General features: G+C 42.6%; 1 protein-coding gene across 3 annotated transcripts in view; it reads left to right on the forward strand.

Annotated features, from left to right (window-relative positions):
• The window catches only part of LOC143289951 (cytosolic beta-glucosidase-like), a 196,243-nt gene that overhangs the window by 170,922 nt on the left and 3,716 nt on the right, over positions 1 to 21,605 (forward strand). Inside the window, exons 1-7 of one of the 3 annotated variants that reach the window (XM_076599216.1) lie at positions 3 to 91; positions 6,322 to 6,438; positions 10,545 to 10,675; positions 13,918 to 14,178; positions 16,295 to 16,481; positions 17,719 to 17,952; positions 18,846 to 18,972. In XM_076599216.1, coding sequence (XP_076455331.1) covers positions 6,342 to 6,438; positions 10,545 to 10,675; positions 13,918 to 14,178; positions 16,295 to 16,481; positions 17,719 to 17,952; positions 18,846 to 18,972 — 1,037 coding nt within the window. In that variant the 5' untranslated portion in view covers positions 3 to 91; positions 6,322 to 6,341. Of the gene's footprint in view, positions 1 to 2; positions 92 to 3,017; positions 3,080 to 6,321; positions 6,439 to 10,544; positions 10,676 to 13,917; positions 14,179 to 16,294; positions 16,482 to 17,718; positions 17,953 to 18,845; positions 18,973 to 21,605 lie in introns of those variants that run through there. The other 2 variants (XM_076599215.1, XM_076599217.1) reach the window with 2 other exon arrangements.

Below are 21,605 nucleotides of genomic sequence, written 5' to 3' on the forward strand. Positions count from 1 at the left end.
GTCTCCCTTTGTAATATCTGGAATGGAGCTGAAATTTCTCACCGATCATTGATATTTTGATGTTTATATGCAGAATAGAATTCTGTGGAATGTAAGTTATGCGAAATTCTGTCACGGTGTTTGCTTTTGATGCCTTTTCCAGGCAAAATCCCACTTTAGCATCCTAAATTCAGCTCAGGAATTTTGGATGCTAAAGTGATTACCCCTTTTTATGCACCGCCACTAGCACCATCAGTATCAGTATCTCAAGAAGGTGTCACTGCGTTCGGACAAATCCATATACGCTACACCACATCTGCCAAGCAGATGCCTGACCAGCAGCGTTACCCAATGTGCTTAGTCAGGCCTTGAGAAAAAGAAAAAAAGAAAAAAAGACGAAAAAAAAAAAAGAAGATAATGATGACGATGATAATAAGAATAAATAAAAAGACAATAATAATGATAAATAAGCAAATAAATGTAAAACATGCAGACACACATTCAGACATACACACATGCATAACAGATATGCAACAAACATGCATTTTCACAAATATGAAAGCACAAACAAATGGACAGCGTACATGAGCCCCAACACACACACACACACACACACCATCTCCCACATTACCCTGCACCCACTGCTCCACCTCCTCCACACACTCATTCATACCCTCCCACCCCCAATCCCCCCCCCAACACACACATATACATATATGTATATCTATATATCTATATATATCTATATATCTATCTATATATATATATATATATATATATATATATATATATACTGCCAAATCATGCACAGTATTTTTGATTCCATTCAAATTTTACATTGTATATTATATCCATTGGTTTTGGTTTGGAGCTGGCCCCTTGGGCTGGTGATTCCCTCAAATTACTGACATTAATTTCTCTGACATTTTCCTTATTCATTCGCTCCAGCTTGCATGCGTGTGTATGTTTATAATGATTTGCTGGTTAGTTTCTCTTTGGCATTGTGATTAAAAATTATGAACAACTGCATTTTCATGATTTTGTAGGAACAGTGTTTGTCAAATAAAAACTGGAACATTATGAGGTGACGAACATTTATTCTGTCACTTCATTGTGGCAGATTCATTATTGTTTTGATAAGCACAATTGATGACCACCTCCAAGTTTAGGGCACATTTGATTTACGATGATGAGGTACAAATACAATGGGGACAACCATTGGTTGTTGATTTTGTGGATCTGTCACCTATTTTCTGCAGCTACATTGGTATAGTACACACACACACACACACACACACACACACACACACACACATGTATATATGTATGTGTGTGTTAGATGTGTGTGTTAGTAGATGTTTGTGTTAGAATACTTTGTTATGTTAGTATTTAAACACTGATTTAAAAAAAAGCAAACACAACTCCCATTGGCATTATTTGTGGAATTTTACTGAAATTAAGAAAAGAACTCATCCCAAGCAAGATGCCATTGAGTTGCATATTGCTATCTATTTTAGCTCAGTGCATGATATATTGAATGAATGAGATGGCATTAAAATATTTATATCCTTGAGGCCTCAGTTAGATTATTTCACAGTCTTCTTCCCATAAAAGGTGACAGCTGTAAATAAAATTAGATATTTGATCATTGTGGGTCTGGTGACTGCATTAATTCACAAAGGAGACTGATGCTTAGTGAGCAGGATATATCATGTTCTTGTTTTGTGCAGAGATTTTTTGGCTTTATATTTACTTCAGTATTTATCTTGGAACGTTTATGAATATAAATTCTCCAATAGAATTATAATGAGTTAACAATCTGTTAGACTGAAAATGATAAAGGCACAGTAGAACACTGTTTCCTGAAATGTTAAAAATTCACACATACATATACATGTAGTATGTTTGCACGAAACTCACATGTAGTTTTATACATCTGTGTGTAGTTTACTCTCCAAAACTCAATGGACTTAAGCATACACACATTCACCCCATTCACACACAAATGCACACGCACCCTCCCCCCCCCCCAACCCCCAAAACACACATTTGAATAGACACTGTATACATGTATGCAAATTGTGTACAAACATGATGTATTCAGAGTTGGTCATCATTGGGGTCACTCACTTCAGTGAATAGATTATACAGGAAAACATGTTCTGGTGTGATGATTGATTGTCCATGTGGTGCACATGTTGAATAATATGCACATGAGAAAGAAAAAAGTTTGGGTTAAGACTTTGCAAAATAAACTGCAAAATATCACATGAGAATAGTGACCGAAAACAGGAAAACTAACCCTGCTGCTGTCTTGCCTCATTTGAGATACTAAAAGTATCATGAAGTTCATTTTATATGTCTGAACAGACTAATGAAAAGCCAAACCTCACCTTGATATCTTTAAAACACATCGATTGAAGCTGAAATTCCATGTGTTGCATTTGTCTTGAGCCTAACACTGTAACAGTGGACATTTTCTTGCGTGATAAAATCAACAGAACCACGACTATCAAAGCACCTAAAAAATTCCTTTCTCAACATCCCCCAGATATATTTGAGTTGTAAATAAACCAGATTTTCTGGTCAGTTCCTTTGAGTCTTTCTGACAACAAAGGGTTGGCCAATGATAGATAGTTGTGAGCGTTCACCACATATTGAATCCAGAAATTTTGATGACTTTTGAGGCCCATTGTATGTTGAGATGAGTTTCATTTTATCAACTTTGCATCTCATCTGACATATATAAGTAGCTTAATTGATCAATTTCAGACATTTTGTTAATTTTGTTACATCATGGTCATGCTTGTACTGTGTGACTCCGGCCTTTTGGGGGCCACTACATTTTATGTTATGTTAGTAAAAGGTTGTGACGGTGTCATTTTATCCACTAAGAATGGATGACACAGACCAAATGAATGTTATTTGTGATGTAATTCATGCCTGCATTGCGATGCACACGAACTGTACCGTGCATATAGCTCCAGTAATTTAGGAGACTGTTTGTATAATCTCCACTCCAGTTTTTTTGTTATTTTTCTCTTGACACGCCCCACTGTGACATCCTTCGTGAGCACTGGAAATCTGATTTGCGATTCCGGTGAGTATTGTTGGAGGATTAACCTTACTTATAAAAGTACCATGTAAAATTAAAAGTAAGATGCTTAAAGCAGTATTCATCGTACAGAAAATGGACAAGGAAATGGGGGAAAATAAAACGTAAAGAAGTCGCGAATTTGTGGACGTGGAAAGGTGCAAGGGAAACAACTCTTAATTATGCCGGAGGCGATTGCAGTGTATCGTTTAATTCCCTTAGTGTGGCATCTCATTTTGAGAGAGCTGCAATAATTATATCCTTTCTCCGCTCTCTGCCTTTCATGGTCTCTGTGTCTCTGTCTGTCTGTCACTTAAAGTGTGTGTGTGTGTGTGTGTGTGTGTGTGTGTGAATGCATGTGCGCATGCCGATGTGTATGTATGTGTGTACATGCAGGAGAAAAAGAGAGGTGAGGCAATAGATAGGTAGTTTTGATATGTCAGTATATCTTAGTTTTGATATGTCAGTATATCTTTTCATGCATCAGTGGTTTATAATGTAAATGTTGTTTCGAGAAAATGAGTTTTTTAAATTATCTTTTTCAGTGTTCAGTCGTGTTCTTCATCACTCTCTCTTTTCTCCTTTTTTAAAATTTTTATTTTATTTTATTTTATTTTTTTTACCCCGCCCTCTTCTTTCTTTTGATGTTTCAGTCTCAGTTTCAAGAAGGTGTCAAACCGTACGTACTGGTCTATATAAGCCATATACACCACATCTGTTGGAAAAAAAAAGAAAGAAAGAAAAAGAGCAGGTAATGATGATGATGATGAATATGATGATGATACTACTACTAATAATAATGGTATTTATATAGTGCTGAATCTTGTGCAGAGACAAATCAAAGCGCTTTCGCACCAGTCATTCACACACATGCATAACTCTAAAACTGGAGAAACTGAAGACAAGGAAGAGGCAGGGAAGGGAGGCTATTTTGAGAAGAGGTGGGTTTTAAGGCCAGACTTGAAAGAGCTGAGTGCGGAGACCTGACGAAGCGAAAGAGGAAGTTCATTCCAATTGCAAGGTCCAGAGACAGAGAAAGAACGGCGGCCAACAGTCGAATGTTTGAATCTGGGTATGCGTAAACAGAATGGATCTGAAGCCGATCGTAGATAGTGAGATGGAGTGTAGAGGTGAAGGCAGCCACAGAGATAGGAAGGGGCAGATTTGTGAATACATTTATAACATAGAGTGCTGATCTTGTACTTTAATCTGTGTGAGTTTCAGTTTCAGTAGCTCAAGGAGGCGTCACTGCGTTCGGACAAATCCATGTACGCTACACCACATCTGCCAAGCAGATGCCTGACTCTGTGAGACAGGAAGCCAGTGGAGATGTTGCAAAAGAGGAGTGATGTGCTCAGATCTTTTCTTTCTAAGGACGAGTCGGGCAGCAGAATTTTGTATGCACTTACCTTTACAGAAACTCAAAAGTGCTGGTGAGGCAGTCGATGGCTGGATAAAAACAACAACAAAAAAATCAAACAAAAACCAACAAACAAAACAACACCCCCCTCCCCATCATTGAGTTACTCAATGACCATAAGAAAATTAGATAAGATAACGGATTCACTCACTCATTCATACAATCGCTGTTTGCGAATGTGATACATACCGCGGATGTAAAATTAGGTCCATGGGCGTACACCACTGAGCTGAATGGTCTTTAGGGGAGAGAACCCAGTGAGCAACAAGATGGGTGAATAAGTTGTTGTTTCCCTTCCATCGGTCAAGCTTATTATTATTTCGTTCGTCATTTTCGTAAACAGTGGCTCATGTCAAGACAATGATCAGGATTGTATGCAGTTTTTTCACTATACTATAGGAACAATCAGGGCTGTATTTTTCTATTCTGAAACGATATGATGCAAAAAGATAATGACCCACTCACACAAGACCCCCCCCCCCCCCCCGCCCCTCTCCGCACCACGCTCACTCTTGGAGGCTCCAAGCCCTCTTTGCTTAATGGAGTGTTTTGCAATCGGGTGTCAATTAGTCCCAGTTTTGACCACACAGTTAAGACGTTTCTGAAATATCACACACACACACACACACACACACACACACACACACACACACAGAGTGAAAAGACTTTAAAGAAACACACACATACACACGCAACACACGCACACATACACACACTGACACGCTCACACACACACACACACACACACACACTGACACACACACACGCGTGCGCATGCACGGACATACACGCACAACCTCCCCCCCACCCCCCACACATACTCTCACACACACATGCGCGTGCGCATGCACGGACACACACACACACACTCTCTCTCTCTCTCTCTCTCTCTCTCACACATACACACACACACGCTCTCTCTCTCTCACACACACGCGCTCTCTCTCTCTCCCTCTCTCTCTCACACACACACAACATGACAACAACACACACACATACACACACACCAACACACACATGCACACACACACACATCACACACACACATACACACACACGATGCATAAACAATAATACACGAATTATGCCTGTAGGCCGCGCAGACACAGCAAAATCAATGCTAATTATTCAGTGAAGCATCCCTTCTTTACTTTGTTTCGTCCTGTTTCTACCCCCTCCCCTTTCCCTCCTCCCCCCCCCCTCCCCCCCCCCAACACTTAACCCATTAATCATTCTTGTGATTGTCCTTTAAAAAAACACAACTCATGTACGTTTATGTGTATTTGACTGTGCTTTCATATCTGTGAAACTGCATGTTTGGTGCATATCTGTTATGCATGTGTGGGTGTATGTGTGAATGTGTGTCTTCATGTTTTACATTTATTTGCTTATTTATCATCATTGTTGTCTTATTTATTCATTCATTATTATTATTATTATTGTTACTACTACCTTTTTTTTTATATTGTAATTATTTATTTATTTATTTATTTACTTATTTATGCACGCTTATCTATTATTTATTCACTTTTTTTTTCTTGTTTTTTTCTCAATGCCTGACTAAGCGCGTTGGGTTACGCTGCTGGTCAGGCATCTGCTTGGCAGATGTGGTGTAGCGTATATGGATTTGTCCGAACGCAGTGACGCCTCCTTGAGCTACTGAAACTGAAACTTTAAAAAAAAATCAGTCCCCCCCCCCCCTTTCAGTCTCTCTCTCTCTCTTTTAACTAAAGCACTGAAACCGAATGTGCTCTGTGCATGAATTTGTCGTAACATTTTAAATATGAATACATATAATTCCCTATTCTTCTTATCTCTTTTTAACCAGAAACTGGGTTCAGGACAAACATGACGTCAGAGGACAAAAGACGTCACTTCCCCAAGGGCTTCGTGTGGGGCGTCGCCACAGCCGCCTATCAGATAGAAGGGGCGTGGAGTGATGGAGGTGGGTTGTTGATACGACGATCACTTTGAGCTTGTCATTCCTGTAAAAAACTCATTTAGTGGATTATTTATTTTAGTTTTTAGAATGGTGTTTCCTTTTATTTTATTTAGTGGAGTTTTGTTTAATGTCCCCGGCGTGTTACACGGCGTACTGGTGATTGTAAACTGATGATTTCAGTTCTGCTTTGTTCTTCAGTTTTTGTTTCATATTGGTTTTATTTTATTTTGGTGTTTCATTTGTTGTTAATGGTTAAAGCGCATGCGTGCGTACACACACACATACACACACACACACACACACACACACACACACACACGCACACACCTTGCTTTTTACTGTCATTGTTACCTTCATGTAGGACTGACATTGTGTCATCTCGGTTCGTTCGCTCATTTGTCCGGCTGTCTGTCTGCCTGTCTGTCAGCATGTTCAACAAATTCAGTTATTTCAGTTCAGTTTCATTCACTGATGCTGTTGTCTATTTCTTGCTTTATTTTCTTCATTTTGATTAATGTTCGTTATTGAATTTCACTATTAATCAAGAGCGGGGCTTGAAAATCCACATGATTTGAGTATTTTATCTTTTCTGTTTCCTTTCTTCCATGTTTGAAGTTAAACGGTGATAAGAATGATGCTGTTGCCATGGAGGTTACCATTCAGGTTAAGGACTCTCTGACAAGGCTGTAGACTCAACGCTTCCGTTTTTGTACCTCTTTCCCGGCCATCAACCAGGCGAGAGAGAGAGAGTCAAAGTCAAAGTCAAAGTCAAAAAATGTTTTAATTGTCAGGCCTCTGGCCCATAACAACAGGAGTCACAGCAAAATGTAGCATGCGACGTGTTCATTTACATATCATTAAGGCATTCTTTTCCTCAAAGTTAGTGCTTTATAGATATACATTGACAGTTTCCAGATTGTTTCTGAATTTTCGCTAGCTAAGATAGAAGAGAGTCTGGACAATGATGGGCTTCTGAAGTATTTAAGCGGTATTAATAACCAGGCGAGAGAGAGAGAGAGAGAGAGAGAGAGAGAGAGAGAGAGAGAGAGAGAGAGAGAGCTGCAGTGTTGGCCAGCAACTTGGAAAGTAATCCCGAAGACGCACCTGTGATGTGAATGACCCTTGGTTGTGTGGTCCTAGTCGGTTTCCCATTGCAGTCCATGGGACACTCATCGGGTAGAAGCCTACCTATGGGCCGAAAAAACAAAAACGAACCAAGAACCCCTACTTCTGACTGGGTTCTTCTTCTTCTTCCTTCGTACGTAGGCTTCAACTCCCACGTTCACTCGATGTATGCGAGTGGGCTTTTACGTGTATGACCGTTTTTACCCCGCCATGTAGGCAGCCATACTCCGCTTTCGGGGGTGTGCATGCTGGGTATGTTCTTGTTTCCATAACCCACCGAACGCTGACATGGATTACAAGGTTTTTAACATGCGTATTTGATCTTCTGCTTGCGTATACTACACACGTAGTGGGTTCAGGCACAAGCATGTCTGTACGTAATGTTGACCTGGGAGATCGGAAAAATCTCCACCCTTTACCCACCAGGCGCCGTTACCGAGATTCGAACCCGGAACCCTCAGACTGAAAGTCCAACGCTTTAACCACTCGGCTATTGCGCCCGTCTGACTGGGTTCGAACCCACATCCTCCCAGTCGTCAGGCCGCGAAGCTGTTCCGTTTCTCCACGGCGGCACGTTCTGTTTGTTTCTCTGTTCATTTGGTTCTTTGTGTATACGGCTGCAGAATGTCGACATGAAGCCTTCGACCCGCCACGACTAAATGACTTAGAAGGTTGTGATTTACTCGTCAGTTTATTTATTTTGAGTTTCAATGAGGCATCAAAGCGTGCCTTCTGAGCCATATGCGCTACAGCACACCTGCTTACATTAAAAAAAAATGATGCCTGACCCATGCATAATCCCAACACGCTGGTCAGGCCATAAGTATGTAATTATAAAACATTTATTAATTTATATGTTTAAGGATAAACGGTGTTGAGAATGATGACGATGTTGCCATGAAGGTCGCCACCAGGTTTCCTTTGTGCTGATCCATGAATGGGCACTGTGCTCCATCCTTGGGACGTCAGCTCAAAGTCACCAGCACAGAAGTTCTTGACAATAAACATTAAAAAGGGAAGATAGGGTCGGTCCATTGTTATGATACAGATGACAGATCTTTTATTCATTCATTTTTTTTTATGTATTAAGTTAAGATAGAGGAGGAAGAGAGAGAGGATGGATGACAGAAAAGCTTCAATATCAAACAAACAACTCACACTAGGGCAACAATAAACCCAGACAGATGTAATCACTTGTCATACATGTTTAGAATGCATACATCAGAATACTAGAACATCAAAAAAACCCTGGCAAATGTACACAGACATCGAATTCTTAAAATGCATGCCTCAAGACACACTGGGGCAGTTGCTGCGCCAGACAATAGGGGAAAGAATGAAAGTGATTAGTTAAGGTGTGTGGGGCAAAGTGGTGCATGAAAGGTAAATATGAGCTTGTGAAAGAAGAAAAAGAAAGATGTGGGAAAAAAGAGAGGAGGATGGAGGCCCCACAAAAAAAGGAAAAAAAAGAGAGAAGTTTTTGACAGGACGAAGTCTGTTTCTGTGGCCAGAGACAGTTTCAGTTTCAGTTTCAGTAGCTCAAGGAGGCGTCACTGCGTTCGGACAAATCCATATACGCTACACCACATCTGCCAAGCAGAGGCCTGACCAGCAGCGTAACCCAACGCGCTTAGTCAGGCCTTGAGGGGAAAAAAAAGAAAAAAAAGGTGAATTAATAATAGATAAGCTTACACAAATAAATAAATAAATAAATAATAATTATAAAAAAAAGAAAAAAAGGTAGTAGTCATAATAATAACAATAAAAAAAAAAGAAAGAAAAAGATAACAATTATGATAAATAAGCAAATAGATGTAAAACATGAAGACACACATTCACATATACACCCACACATGCATAACAGATATGCACCAAACATGCAGTTTCACAGATATGAAACAATGATCCTGAAGTCACTGTCTCCCCCGCTGGTCAGGAAATGACAGAAGAATGGACCACCACTACAATTCGAATCAGCTGCTGTTCGGATAACTACCGCAGGGACAGAGAAACAGAGGTCGCTCACGGAAACCGGATATAAAGACGACCCTTGCTGAAGTTGTCAACACAGTGCAGGGCGGAGTATACTGGTGCAGAACACTTGAGTTGATTATAAGCGTCAAAGGGACTTGAAGAGGAACGTCGCTGCAAGGCTCAGGCAGCAGAGAACGTGGCCACAGAGCAGCATATTGAAGCTTTTCTGTCACCCATCCTCTCTCTCTTCCTCCTCTATCTTAACCTAATACATAAAAAAAAACAAATGAATAAAAGATCTGTCACTTGTATCATAACAATGGACCGACCCTATCTTCCCTTTTAATGTTTATTGTCAAGAACTTCTGTGCTGATGGAGTGATGGCCTTGAGGCAACGCGTCCGCCTAGGAAGCGAGAGAATCTGAGCGCGCTGGTTCGAATCACGGCTCAGCCGCAGATATTTTCTCCCCCTCCACTAGACCTTGAGTGGTGGTCTGGACGCTAGTCATTCGGATGAGACGATAAACCGAGGTCCCGTGTGCAGCATGCACTTAGCGCACGTAAAAGAACCCACGGCAACAAAAGGGTTGTTCCTGGCAAAGTTATGTAGAAAAATCCACTTTGATAGGAAAAAACAAATAAAACTGCACGCAGGAAAAAAAGAAAAAAAAAAGAAAAAAAAAGAAGGGTGGCGCTGTAGAAAAGCGACGCGCTCTCCCTGGGGAGAGCAGCCCGAATTTCACACAGGGAAATCTGTTGTGATAAAAAGAGAAATACAAATACAAATCCAGTGCCCTGTGTGCTCACAGTTCCGGGCTGCAGATCCAGATGTGGCCCGCAGAGCCTGCCCACTCCCGTGTGCATTGATAGCTACGCCTTCCGTGACATCGAGGGACGAGGGACAACCATTCTGTCCTATCGTTTTGGGTTGTTTGATCCCAAAGCACTCTGTGGTCAGCTCCGAATGACTGCAAAGATCCAGGTGCCCGTGTTGTGTTGTGTTTATCAGGTAAAGGCCAGAGCATCTGGGACGCCTTTACCCACGCGGGTGGTCACGTGTCTGATGGCAGCAACGGTGACGTAGCCTGTGATTCTTATCACAAGTTTGAGGATGACGTCATCTTGATGAAACAGTTGGGGGTATGTGATTTGCCTTCTGTCCACTTCGTTAAACTGTGGTATTAATGTTGTTCGTTGTGGTGACTTGGTTCGTGCACCCTTCGCTCCCCACGGCGTGTGTGTGTGTGTGTGTGTGTGTGTGTGTGTGTGTGTGTGTGTGTGTGTGTGTGTGTGTGTGTGTGTGTGTGTGTGTTGCAACGGAAATCAATGAAAGACCCATCCCATCTCCCTCTGATATTCAAATATAGTATCTTATGTCATGTCCCATAGAATTACTTACGAACAGCTTCATGATGGACAAACTCATCCCCTCCAAACACACACACACACACACACACACACACACACACACACACACACACACTTTCACCTACTCGCATGCGTACACAGTAATGTCTCTCCCCCCCCACCCCCCCCAACCCCTCGATTTTTTCCTACCCTCGTCTAATATCACTTACAGTGAAAAGACGTTATTCAAAAGAACACACACACACGCGCGAGCTCCGAGAATCTAGTACACAACTATCAAGTCGAAATAAGTATGTGATATTGGTGGTTAGTTTAGTTAAACGACTTACCACATTTCGCCCTTAACGATCAGGTTGTTCATAAGTTCAGTCATGACGATTTCCCTGCAGTAGTCCGTTGGTCACACAGGCAATATTATACAGTAGAATGGAGTTTTGACGACCTATTGGTTAGCGCCATTAAGATCAAATTGTTCAAGGCTGGGGTCTTAGTTTGGTGAATGTTTCGTTGTTGGAAGGGGGGTGATAGGAACTCTGACTGTATGTCTGTCCGGGTGGGAGATCCATCTGGCGTTCCAAAGGCGAGACCTGGGGGAGTAATATAATAATAATAATAATAATGGATACTTATATAGCACACTATCCAGAAATCTGCTCTAGGTGCTTTACAAAAACGCTTTTGTTAACATAAAACATTACATCTATGTTACATACACACACCAAAATGTGACTACACACACACACACACACACACACACACACACACACACACACACACACACACACTGCATACATACATTTTTTAACATACATGTGTATCGAACAGCTACCCTTACACATACGCACACATAGGCAGGCACAAACTTGCATAAACACACGCACACACAATACACATTCATGTACATGCATGTAGTTATGTATACATACGTATGTATACACACATAGTCAAGCACACCTAACGCAAAGGAAGTGGACCTGAACTTATTGCTGAGGGAAAAGGTGAGTTTTGAGACGAGATTTAAAAGATGCGAGGGAATCAGAATGACGGAGGTTATCAGGGAGCTTGTTTCACGTCTTTGGCTATTTGAAAAGAAAACGGTCTGTGTCCATAGGTCTTACTTCTGACGTGAGGTATCCTGAGAAGTCGAGTATCAGAGGAAGAACGGAGCTGGCGAGATGGAGGAGTTCAGAAAGATACTTGGGGCCAGATCCGTTGACTGCAAGAACAGTTTCAGTTTCAGTTCAGTTTCAGTAGCTCAAGGAGGCGTCACTGCGTTCGGACAAATCCATATACACTACACCACATCTGTCAAGCAGATGCCTGACCAGCAGCTTAACCCAACGCGCTTAGTCAGGCCTTGAGAAAAAAAAGAAGAAAAAAAAGGTGAATAAATAATAGATAAGCTTACATAAATAAATAAATAAATAATAATTATAATATAAAAAAGGTAGTAGTAATAAAAGAAAAGAAAAAAAGACAACAATGATGATAAATAAGCAAATAAATGTAAAACATGAAGACAAACATTCACACATACACCCACACATGCATAACAGATATGCACCAAACATGCAGTTCCACAGATATGAAAGCACAGTCAAATACACATAAAAGTACATGAGCTCCAACACACACACACACACACACACACACACACCACATTACCCTGCACCTCCTCTATCCCCCTCCTCCACACACTGCAAGAACAGTGGAGTGTTAGCTCGTCCGCCGAGGAAGCGAGAGAATCTGAGCTCCACTGATTCGAACCCCACTCTCGCCAATAATTATGTTCTCCCCCTCCGGGATGATAGGATAATCCGAGGTCCCGTGTGAAGCCGGAAAGCACTTGGCGTACGTAAAAGAACCCACGGTAACGAAAGGGTTGTCCTTGGCAAACATTTTGCAGAAAAACTCCACTTTGACAGGAAAACAAATACACTTGCAAACAGTAACAAGAGAGGCAAGGCCTTCAAGACTCACTTGTGACTGAGAGTAAAACACACAAGCTTTTTATGTATTGAGTATAATTTCAAAATGTAATGTTTAAGATGAGAAAGATCAGTTTAAAGCAAATCAGGTCCCCTAGCATTAATTACAGAGTAATTTCCCCCTTTTTTTTACTACCTGCACCAAAACGTTTGCAAAATAAATAAAACTTCCATGCTTAGCAAAAGAAGTTCCTGTTTGAACAAAAAATGATAATAATGACTGCTCTTGTTGTTGGGTCAGAATATCAGATCAAAGTGCCAAGTTTAGAGAATACAAAAAATATAAATATAACAGTAAATGCAGTTTGCATATAATTAGGCTTCATTATTTATTTTTTTGTGCCCATCCCCAGGTGCAATATTGTTTTAAACAAGATGACTGGAAAGAACTGAATTTTTCCTATTTTTATGCCTAATTTGGTGTCAACTGACAAAGTATTTGCAGAGAAAATGTCAATGTTAAAGTTTACCACGGACACACAGACAGACAGACAGACAGACACACACACACACACAGACAACCGAACACCGGGTTAACTCTTTCCATACGAACGGCGAAAGAGACGACGTTAACAGCGTTTCACCCCAATTACCATCATCAAAATATTGCAAGCGGAAGGCTCTTATACTGAAGAGGTGAATGTTGACAAAGAATACCACAGTTCTGACGACGGAAGCTAAATGTTGGGTCATTCAGACACCCACTGGACATCCGAGGGGTCTGTGTAGAGGAGAAGAGAGGACTGGCCGTACTGAGTGAGTTAAAACATAGACTCTGTTTACACAAGTGAGTCAAAAAGGGTAGAGCTCTCACTGTAGCGACGCGCTGTCCATGGGGAGAACAGCCAGAATTTCACTCAAGAGAAATCTACTGTGACAAAAGAGTAACACAATACAATATACAATACAATACAATACAATGATAAGAGTTGAGTTCATGGGCTGACACCCTGAAGGTCAAGTTCTTCGGGGTTTGGGTCTAGGAGTGATACAAAGCTTGTCCCTCTGTCCACTGAATATGTACAGGTCACTTCGTACCGCCTGTCAATCTCCTGGTCACGGGTGATTCCCGATCCTCTGAATGGCACAGTCAACCCGGTGGGCGTGGCTTACTACAACAGGTTGATTGACACCCTGTTAGCCAATGGGATCACGCCCTGCGTGACCTTGTACCACTGGGATCTGCCGCTTGTGCTGGAGGAGGAGGTCGGGGGGTGGCCCAAGGAACAGATCATCCCTTACTTTGTCGACTACGCTGAGACCTGCTTCCAAGCGTTTGGCGACAGAGTGAGTATCAGTGCACGTGTTCTTTTGCTCCCGCCCCCCCCCCCAAACCCCCTGATGGAAAGAAGATTTTCCTCTTTTTTTTTTTTTTTTTTTTTTTTGTTGTTGTTGTTACGTACACGAGTTGTGTCTCTGTGTGTTTGATACTTGAAGTCCAGCCGATCACACAGAGCCACTTGACGGCTTAGAACTGTAATACGTAGCGCGCGCGCGCGCGCGCGTGTGTGTATGTGTGTAGTAGTATTGGTTGTAGTAGTAGTATTTGTATTTATTTTTTTTATCACAACAGATTTCTCTGTGTGAAATTCGGGCTGCTCTCCTCAGGGAGAGCGCGTCGCTACACTACAGCGCCACCCATTTTTTTGGTATTTTTTTTCCTGAGTGCATTTTCATTTGTTTTTCCTATCGAAGTGGATTTTTCTATATAATTTTGTTAGGAACAACCCTTTTGTTGCAGTGAGTTCTTTTACGTGCGCTAAGTGCATGCTGCACACGGGACCTCGGTTTTTTCGTCTCATCGGAATGACTAGCGTCCAGACCACCACTCAAGGTCTAGTGGAGGGGGAGAAAATATCGGCGGCTGAGCCGTGATTCGAACCAGCGCGCTCCGGCAGATTCTCTCGCTTCCTAGGCGGACGCGTTACCTCTAGGTCATCACTCCAGTAGTAGTAGTAGCAGCAGCAGCAGCAGCACCGAACAGTAGTAGCAGCAGTAGTAGTACGCTCGTTTGATAGTAGTTATGGTAGCTTCATTTACCGTCCGTCTGCAACAATTCTTTTGTTATCATTGGTTCTCTCATGTGTGCTGCACATACGAGACCTCGTTTAATAGTGTGTGTGTGTGTGTGTGTGTGTGTGTGATGTGCGCGCGCACGCACGTGAGTACGCGTTCACTTTAACAAAATAATGCTCTGGTCGGTCCCACTATTCTGTTGGGAAGGCACCGTGGCCACTGAATCCATCGCTCAACCATTGGACGTCTGATGCTGTGACCACAAGAGGCCGTTCAGGGTTAGAGGCCCCGTTTCGGCATAGCCGTGCTGTGCCCCTGAGAAAGGCGGTTAACCCCGATTTTCCTGACTCCCTCCAGACCGTGTGAATGAGCGGGTACCTGACTTCGAAGGGGGGGGAGGGGGGGGGGGGGGTTAACTCACTCAGTGCGGCCAGTCCTCTCTTCTCCTCTACACAGACCCCTCGGATGTCCAGTGGGTGTGTGAATGACCCAACCTTTAGCTTCCGTCGTCAGAATTGTGGTATTCTTTGTCAACATTCACCTCTTCAGTATAAGAGCCTTCCGCTTGCAGTATTTTGATGATGGTAATTGGGGTGAAACGCTGTTAACGTCGATTCTTTCGCCGTTCGTATGGAGAAAGTTAATAGTGTGTGTGTGTGGTGTGTGTGTGTGTGTGTGTGTGAGTGTGTGATGTGCGCGCGCACGCACGTGAGTACGCGTTCACTTTAACAAAATAATGCTCTGGTCGGTCCCACTATTCTGTTGGGAAGGCACCGTGGCCACTGAATCCATCGCTCAACCATTGGACGTCTGATGCTGTGGACCACAAGAGGCCGTTCAGGGTTAGAGGCCCCGTTTCGGCATAGCCGTTCTGTGCCCCCGAGAAAGGCGGGTAACCCCGATTTTCCTGACTCCCTCCAGACCGTGTGAATGAGCGGGTACCTGACTTCGAATGGGGGGGCGGAGGGTTAAAAGCGGTGCTGGGAAGGAGAGGATTGGGATCCACTTTTCCTATGCCCAGCCTTAGGCACAGTGAATATAAATACACCGCCTCTGGGGCGACCGTAAAAAGGCTGTCATTTAATGTAACAGCGTTTCATACATCAACAAAAAAATTTGCCGGTAAAATAGATGCAGTAATTCAGGATGCTAAAATAGGACTTTGCCCCTTTTTTTTAACAACTGTTTTGTGAAAAGTGAATATTAAATCACCGCCTCCATGGCGGCTGTAAAAGGCTCCTAACGTAAGCGTTCCATATATGCACAAAAATTGCCGGCGGTAAAAAAAGGTGCAGTAATTCAGGGTGCTACAATAGGACTTTGCCCCTTCTTTAACCACAGTTTTGTGATGAAACCCACCTCATCAGGCTGTGACATGATTCCGCAGGTGACGATGTGGATCACCTTCAACGAACCGATGGTGTTCACCTCCATGGGCTATGTATCGGGAGAGCATGCGCCAGGCCGCCAAGATCTGGCGGAAGTAGGCCCCTACGCATGCGTGCACAACGTCATCCGGGCGCATGCTCAAGTGTACCGGATGTACCAAGACAAGTTCCAAAGCGACCAGAATGGTACGGGTTTTGGTTTGTGTGTGTGTGTGTGTGTGTGTGTGTGTGTGTGTGGCATTTGGAGTGTTTGTTGGTCGTTCGTAGCTGTAGTCTTGAAATTTGGAAACTCTCTCTCTCTCTCTCTCTCTTGCTCTCGCTGTCTCTGTGTACTGTACACACACACACACACACACACACACACACACACATATATATATATATATATTAGATCGAGGTAAATGTTTAATATAAGTTGACAGAGAAAGAGAGAGAGATCCATCGGTAATTTACAAATGTGGCAGTAGGTGCTCACTCAGTGTCGTGCTGTGTTGTTGGACTTCTCAGGCCGTGGTCGCGGAGAGAGAGAGAGACAAGACAAGACAAGACAAGACAAGACAAAATCTTTATTAACGAGGGTGATAGATAAGCAAGTAACATGCTTTTTTACATCCAGCCCTCGCCCTAAAGAGGGAATAAAGCTAAAAAAGCGAAAATGAGCACAAAATCAAAACACAATCAAAATATACCATTATTTCACAATTCAAAGCCATTCCACAAAAGGAAGAAGAAGAGAAGAAAAGAAAAAAAAATCATGAAATACACACACACACACACACTCACACACGCACACACACACAAACGCACACAAATGCACCCACTCAAAAGAGAGTGAGAGGGAACTCACAAATTGTCGAAAGCAATGTTGGATTTCAGGTGACGTCAATTTTTGTGAATAGGTACATTTTTAGATTTTGCTTAAAGTTGTTGTGGTTAGTAATATTTTTTAAACGTGATGGTAAATTATTCCAATACGTTCCCCCGCTGTAAGTTAGGCTGGACTTAAAAAGATCAAGATTTGGACGAGGTATATGCAACTTATGTACATGTCTTATGTTATTTACTGGGAAGTTATTTATAATTGAAGGAGGTGCGTAGCCGCTAACTATTTTGTGCATAAAAACAGCCTTATTATATTCTAGTTTTAGCTCCAGTGGGAGGATATCAAGTGACCTATAATCATTAGGAGTTAATGAACTTGACTTTAATAAAACTAATTTCAAAGCACGTTTGTATAATCTAACTAGAGGTTTTAGAGTATTAGAGAGAGAGAGAGAGAGAGAGAGAGAGAGAGAGAGAGAGAGAGAGAGAGCTGTTCTTAGAGCCGTGTCGTTGGGGTCGTGGTGGCATAGCATCACGGTGTGGTAGCTTTCCTCAGGTCAGGTTCTACCAGTCACTGAGATCCGCCGCCCTTTCAAATCAGGTCACGTGGGCATCAGTCTAAACAGCGATTGGGCGGAGGCGCCGGAACCCAAGAGACCTGAGGACGTGTCAGCAGCGGAGCTCTACCTGCTGTTCTCCCTGGGTATCCTTGCCCACCCCATTTTCGTGGACGGCGACTACCCGCCCACCCTGAAAGAACGCATGGCCGCCCGAGCCAAGGGCGGTCACTCTCGTTTGCCGGTCTTCACGGAGGAGGAAAAAGCTTACGTGAAAGGTATGCTTTGCTCTTCCGGCGTTGCTGGGGGACGGTTGTGTGTGTGTGTGTGTGTGTGTGTGTGTGTGTGTGTGTGTGTGTGTGTGTGTGTTTCCGTTTTGTTTCTTTTTAAGTTGTTTTTATTTCTTTAAAGAGGAAGGTGAATGGAAGAGTGTGGTTTGTAATTACAAGCACAGTGTAACAATAAATTGAAAAGAAATAATTTCATTACTTTTTATTTTAGTTCATGTTACTTTCTTCTTCTTCGTCTTCTTCTCATTATCATAATTTCTATCATTATTATTAGTTTTACTAGTAATAGTAGTAGAAGTATTATACGTAGTAGCAGCAGCAGCAGCAGCAACAGTGGGTGTGGTAGTGGTGTTTATAGCTTTGAGGGTTTTCAGCGATGCTCACCATGTAGTTTTCATGGATTTTCTGGAACCACACCACAGTATGTTTCAGACCTTTAAAGTGTGTCCCTCCACTTTTCTTCTTCTTCATGATGATGATGATGATGATTATTGTTAGATATTTTTTTTAATTGTAGCAATAGTAGTAGTAGTGCAAGAAATAATAGCAGTAGTTTCTCTCTCTCCCTCCCTTCCTCTCTGTCTCTCTCTCCCTCCCTCCCTCTCCCTCTCTCTCTGTCTCTCTCCTCCCTCCCCCCTCTCTCTCCCCCTCTCTCCCGTCCCTCCCCCCTCTCCCTCCCTTCCCCCCCTCTCTCTCTCCCTCCTCTCTCTCTCTCTCTCTCTCTCTCTCTCTCTCTTATCTCTATTTCTTTCTTGCTTTATTTTATTTTTGTCTTTCCCCTCCTCTGTCGCCTCCTTTCTCGCCCCCCCCCCTTTCATCCCCCTCCCCCCACCTCCTTTCCTGCACCTCAGTGATGTATGTCGCTTCTGGCCCTCGTGCAGGCTCCGCAGACTTCTTCGGCCTTAACTACTACACCACCCGTTACGTGGTGGAGGGGGCGGAGGACGGAAAATCACATTACAGAGGGGACTGCAAAGCTGAGGCCAGCACTGACCCACAGTGGATTCGGTGAGGCAAAAAGACCACTGCTCTAAAAAAAAAATAGATGGACCTTCTTCTTCTTCTTCTGCGTTCACTCGTATGCACACGAGTGGGCTTTTACGTGTATGACCGTTTTTACCCCGCCATGTAGGCAGGCATACTCCGTTTTCGGGGGTGTGCATGCTGGGTATGTTCTTGTTTCCATAACCCACCGAACGGTAACATGGATTACAGAATCTTTAACGTGCGTATTTGATCTTCTGCTTGCATATACACACGAAGGGGGTTCAGGCACTAGCAGGTCTGCACATATGTTGACCTGGGAGATCGTAAAAATCTCCACCCTTTACCCACCAGGCGCCGTCACCGTGATTCGAACCCGGGACCCTCAGATTGACAGTCCAACGCTTTAACCACTCGGCTATTGCGCCCGTCATAGATGGACCTATTTTTGGATCAGTGGGGCACAGACACCAACAGCTTTTTACCTTTTGACATGAGTTTCAAAGTTTCAGAGTTTGTTTATTCCCATTAACTCTTTAGAGTCATAGAGAAACAAGGAAACATGACAATAACAGGATGACGGCTACAGAGGAAGAGCGAAGATAATTTAAAAAGAAGAAACAAAAGGGGGAAAATAAAATGAAATAAAAGTCCAAATGTAATCATCAGTCTGGTACAATACAATAGGAATAGACAAGTACACAGATCACAACTTAGATTTACAATACGGCTCTGTATCTGACTAGCTGAGCCTGAACTGGGAACTGGGGGGTTAGTTGGAGCATAGTAGTAACAATGACATGGTGTAACAAAATAAAATACACAATAATTTGCATGCTATTTCAGCACCCATTTGCCAGTAATACTGGGATTGGTTTGATATGTACAAGAGAAAAAAAGACATTAAAAAAATATGATCATGCAGTTACAAATGGATATGTACGGGATGCGGTGTCAAGATTAACAGTTAAGGCATAAGTGGCAAAGAATCCGGACTGAAACTGGCTCCTAACGAAACACATTAAAACCTTCTTTAATGAATTTTGCAAAATTCAGTAACTTTTTCTTACTACAAATAGACATCAATGTTGCATATTTGTGGAAGTTGGGACGTGTTCTGTAATACTTAGGTAAATACTGTATCAGTTGTCTTTGGACGAAGGGACACTACTGTGGATATTGTCTGTAAACTGAAGAGATTTAGTTAACGAGAGTTGCCCGGAAGTTTAAGTTCGATCGGAGTTAGGCGCCCCGAAAAGGATTATGATTGTGTTGTGTTGTGTTGTGTTGTGTAGTTCGATCGGAGTTAGGCGCCCCGAAAAGGATTATGATTGTGTTGTGTTGTGTTGTATTGTGTAGTTCGATCGGAGTTAGGCGCCCCGAAAAGGATTATGATTGTGTTGTGTTGTGTTGTATTGTGTAGTTCGATCGGAGTTAGGCGCTCCGAAAAGGATTATGATTGTGTTGTGTTGTGTTGTATTGTGTAGTTCGATCGGTGTTAGGCGCTCCGAAAAGGATTATGATTGTGTTGTGTTGTGTTGTATTGTGTAGTTCGATCGGTGTTAGGCGCTCCGAAAAGGATTATGATTGTGTTGTCTTGTATTGTGTTGTGTTGTGTTGTGTTGTGTTGTGTTGCGTGACATTTTGTCACGACAGATTTCTCGACGCGAAACTTGGCCTGCTTTTTTCCAGGGGGAACGTGTGAGATATATGGCCTAGAGGTAACGCGTCCGCCTAGGAAGCGAGAGAATCTGTGCGCGCTGGTACGAATCACGGCACAGCCCCCGAAATTTTCTCCCCCTCCACTAGACCTTGAGTGGTGGTCTGGACGCTAGTCATTCGGATGAGACGATAAACCGAGGTCCCGTGTGCAGCATGCACTTAGCGCACGTAAAAGAACCCACGACATCAAAGGGTTGTTCCTGGCAAAATTCTGTAGAAAAATCCACTTCAATAGGAAAAACAAATAAAACTGCACACAGGAAAAAATACAAAAAAAAAAAAAAAAAAGGGTGGCACTGTAGTATGGCGACGCGCTCTCCCTGGGGAGAGCAGCCCGAATTTCACACAGAGAAATCTGTTGTGATAAAAAGAAATACAAATACAAATACAGATATGTTCACATTATCATATATGTCTATCGTCGCAACATTGCAGCACCTCCTTGACTGTTGGGATCTGCATGACGTTAGACACTGACAGACATTACACGGCGGTTTCTCTGAAGACTTTGTTTCGTGATGTCCCTCCGTGGACGCTGATGGACTTCTTGAAAGAAGTGAACATTTTTAATCAGATTTGAAGGTTTTGAACTATGGAAGGTTTTTTAAACTTTGAGTGGAAAGCTTAAAGCGGTGACTAGTTTTTATTTTATTTTATTTTTTACCCTTGACTTGTAGTAGGTATTAACGTGGCGATAACCTTGAGATGGCCTTAGTGGTCGGCGAGGCTCTAAGCACCATAATTTGTTTTGAGTGTCGCGCCCCCCCCCCCCCCCCCACCTCTCTCTCTTATGCCTGGAAGTGTATTTGTTTTCCTATTAAAGTGGATTTTTTTTCCAATACATAATTTTACCAGGGACAACCCTTTTGTTGCCGTGGCTTCTTTTACGTGCGCTAACAACCTTTATGTGTGAGATACTGTATAATCTGTAAAAA

This window comes from Babylonia areolata, chromosome 14 (assembly GCF_041734735.1).
Source record: "Babylonia areolata isolate BAREFJ2019XMU chromosome 14, ASM4173473v1, whole genome shotgun sequence".
Classification (NCBI taxonomy): Eukaryota; Metazoa; Mollusca; class Gastropoda; order Neogastropoda; family Buccinidae; genus Babylonia; species Babylonia areolata.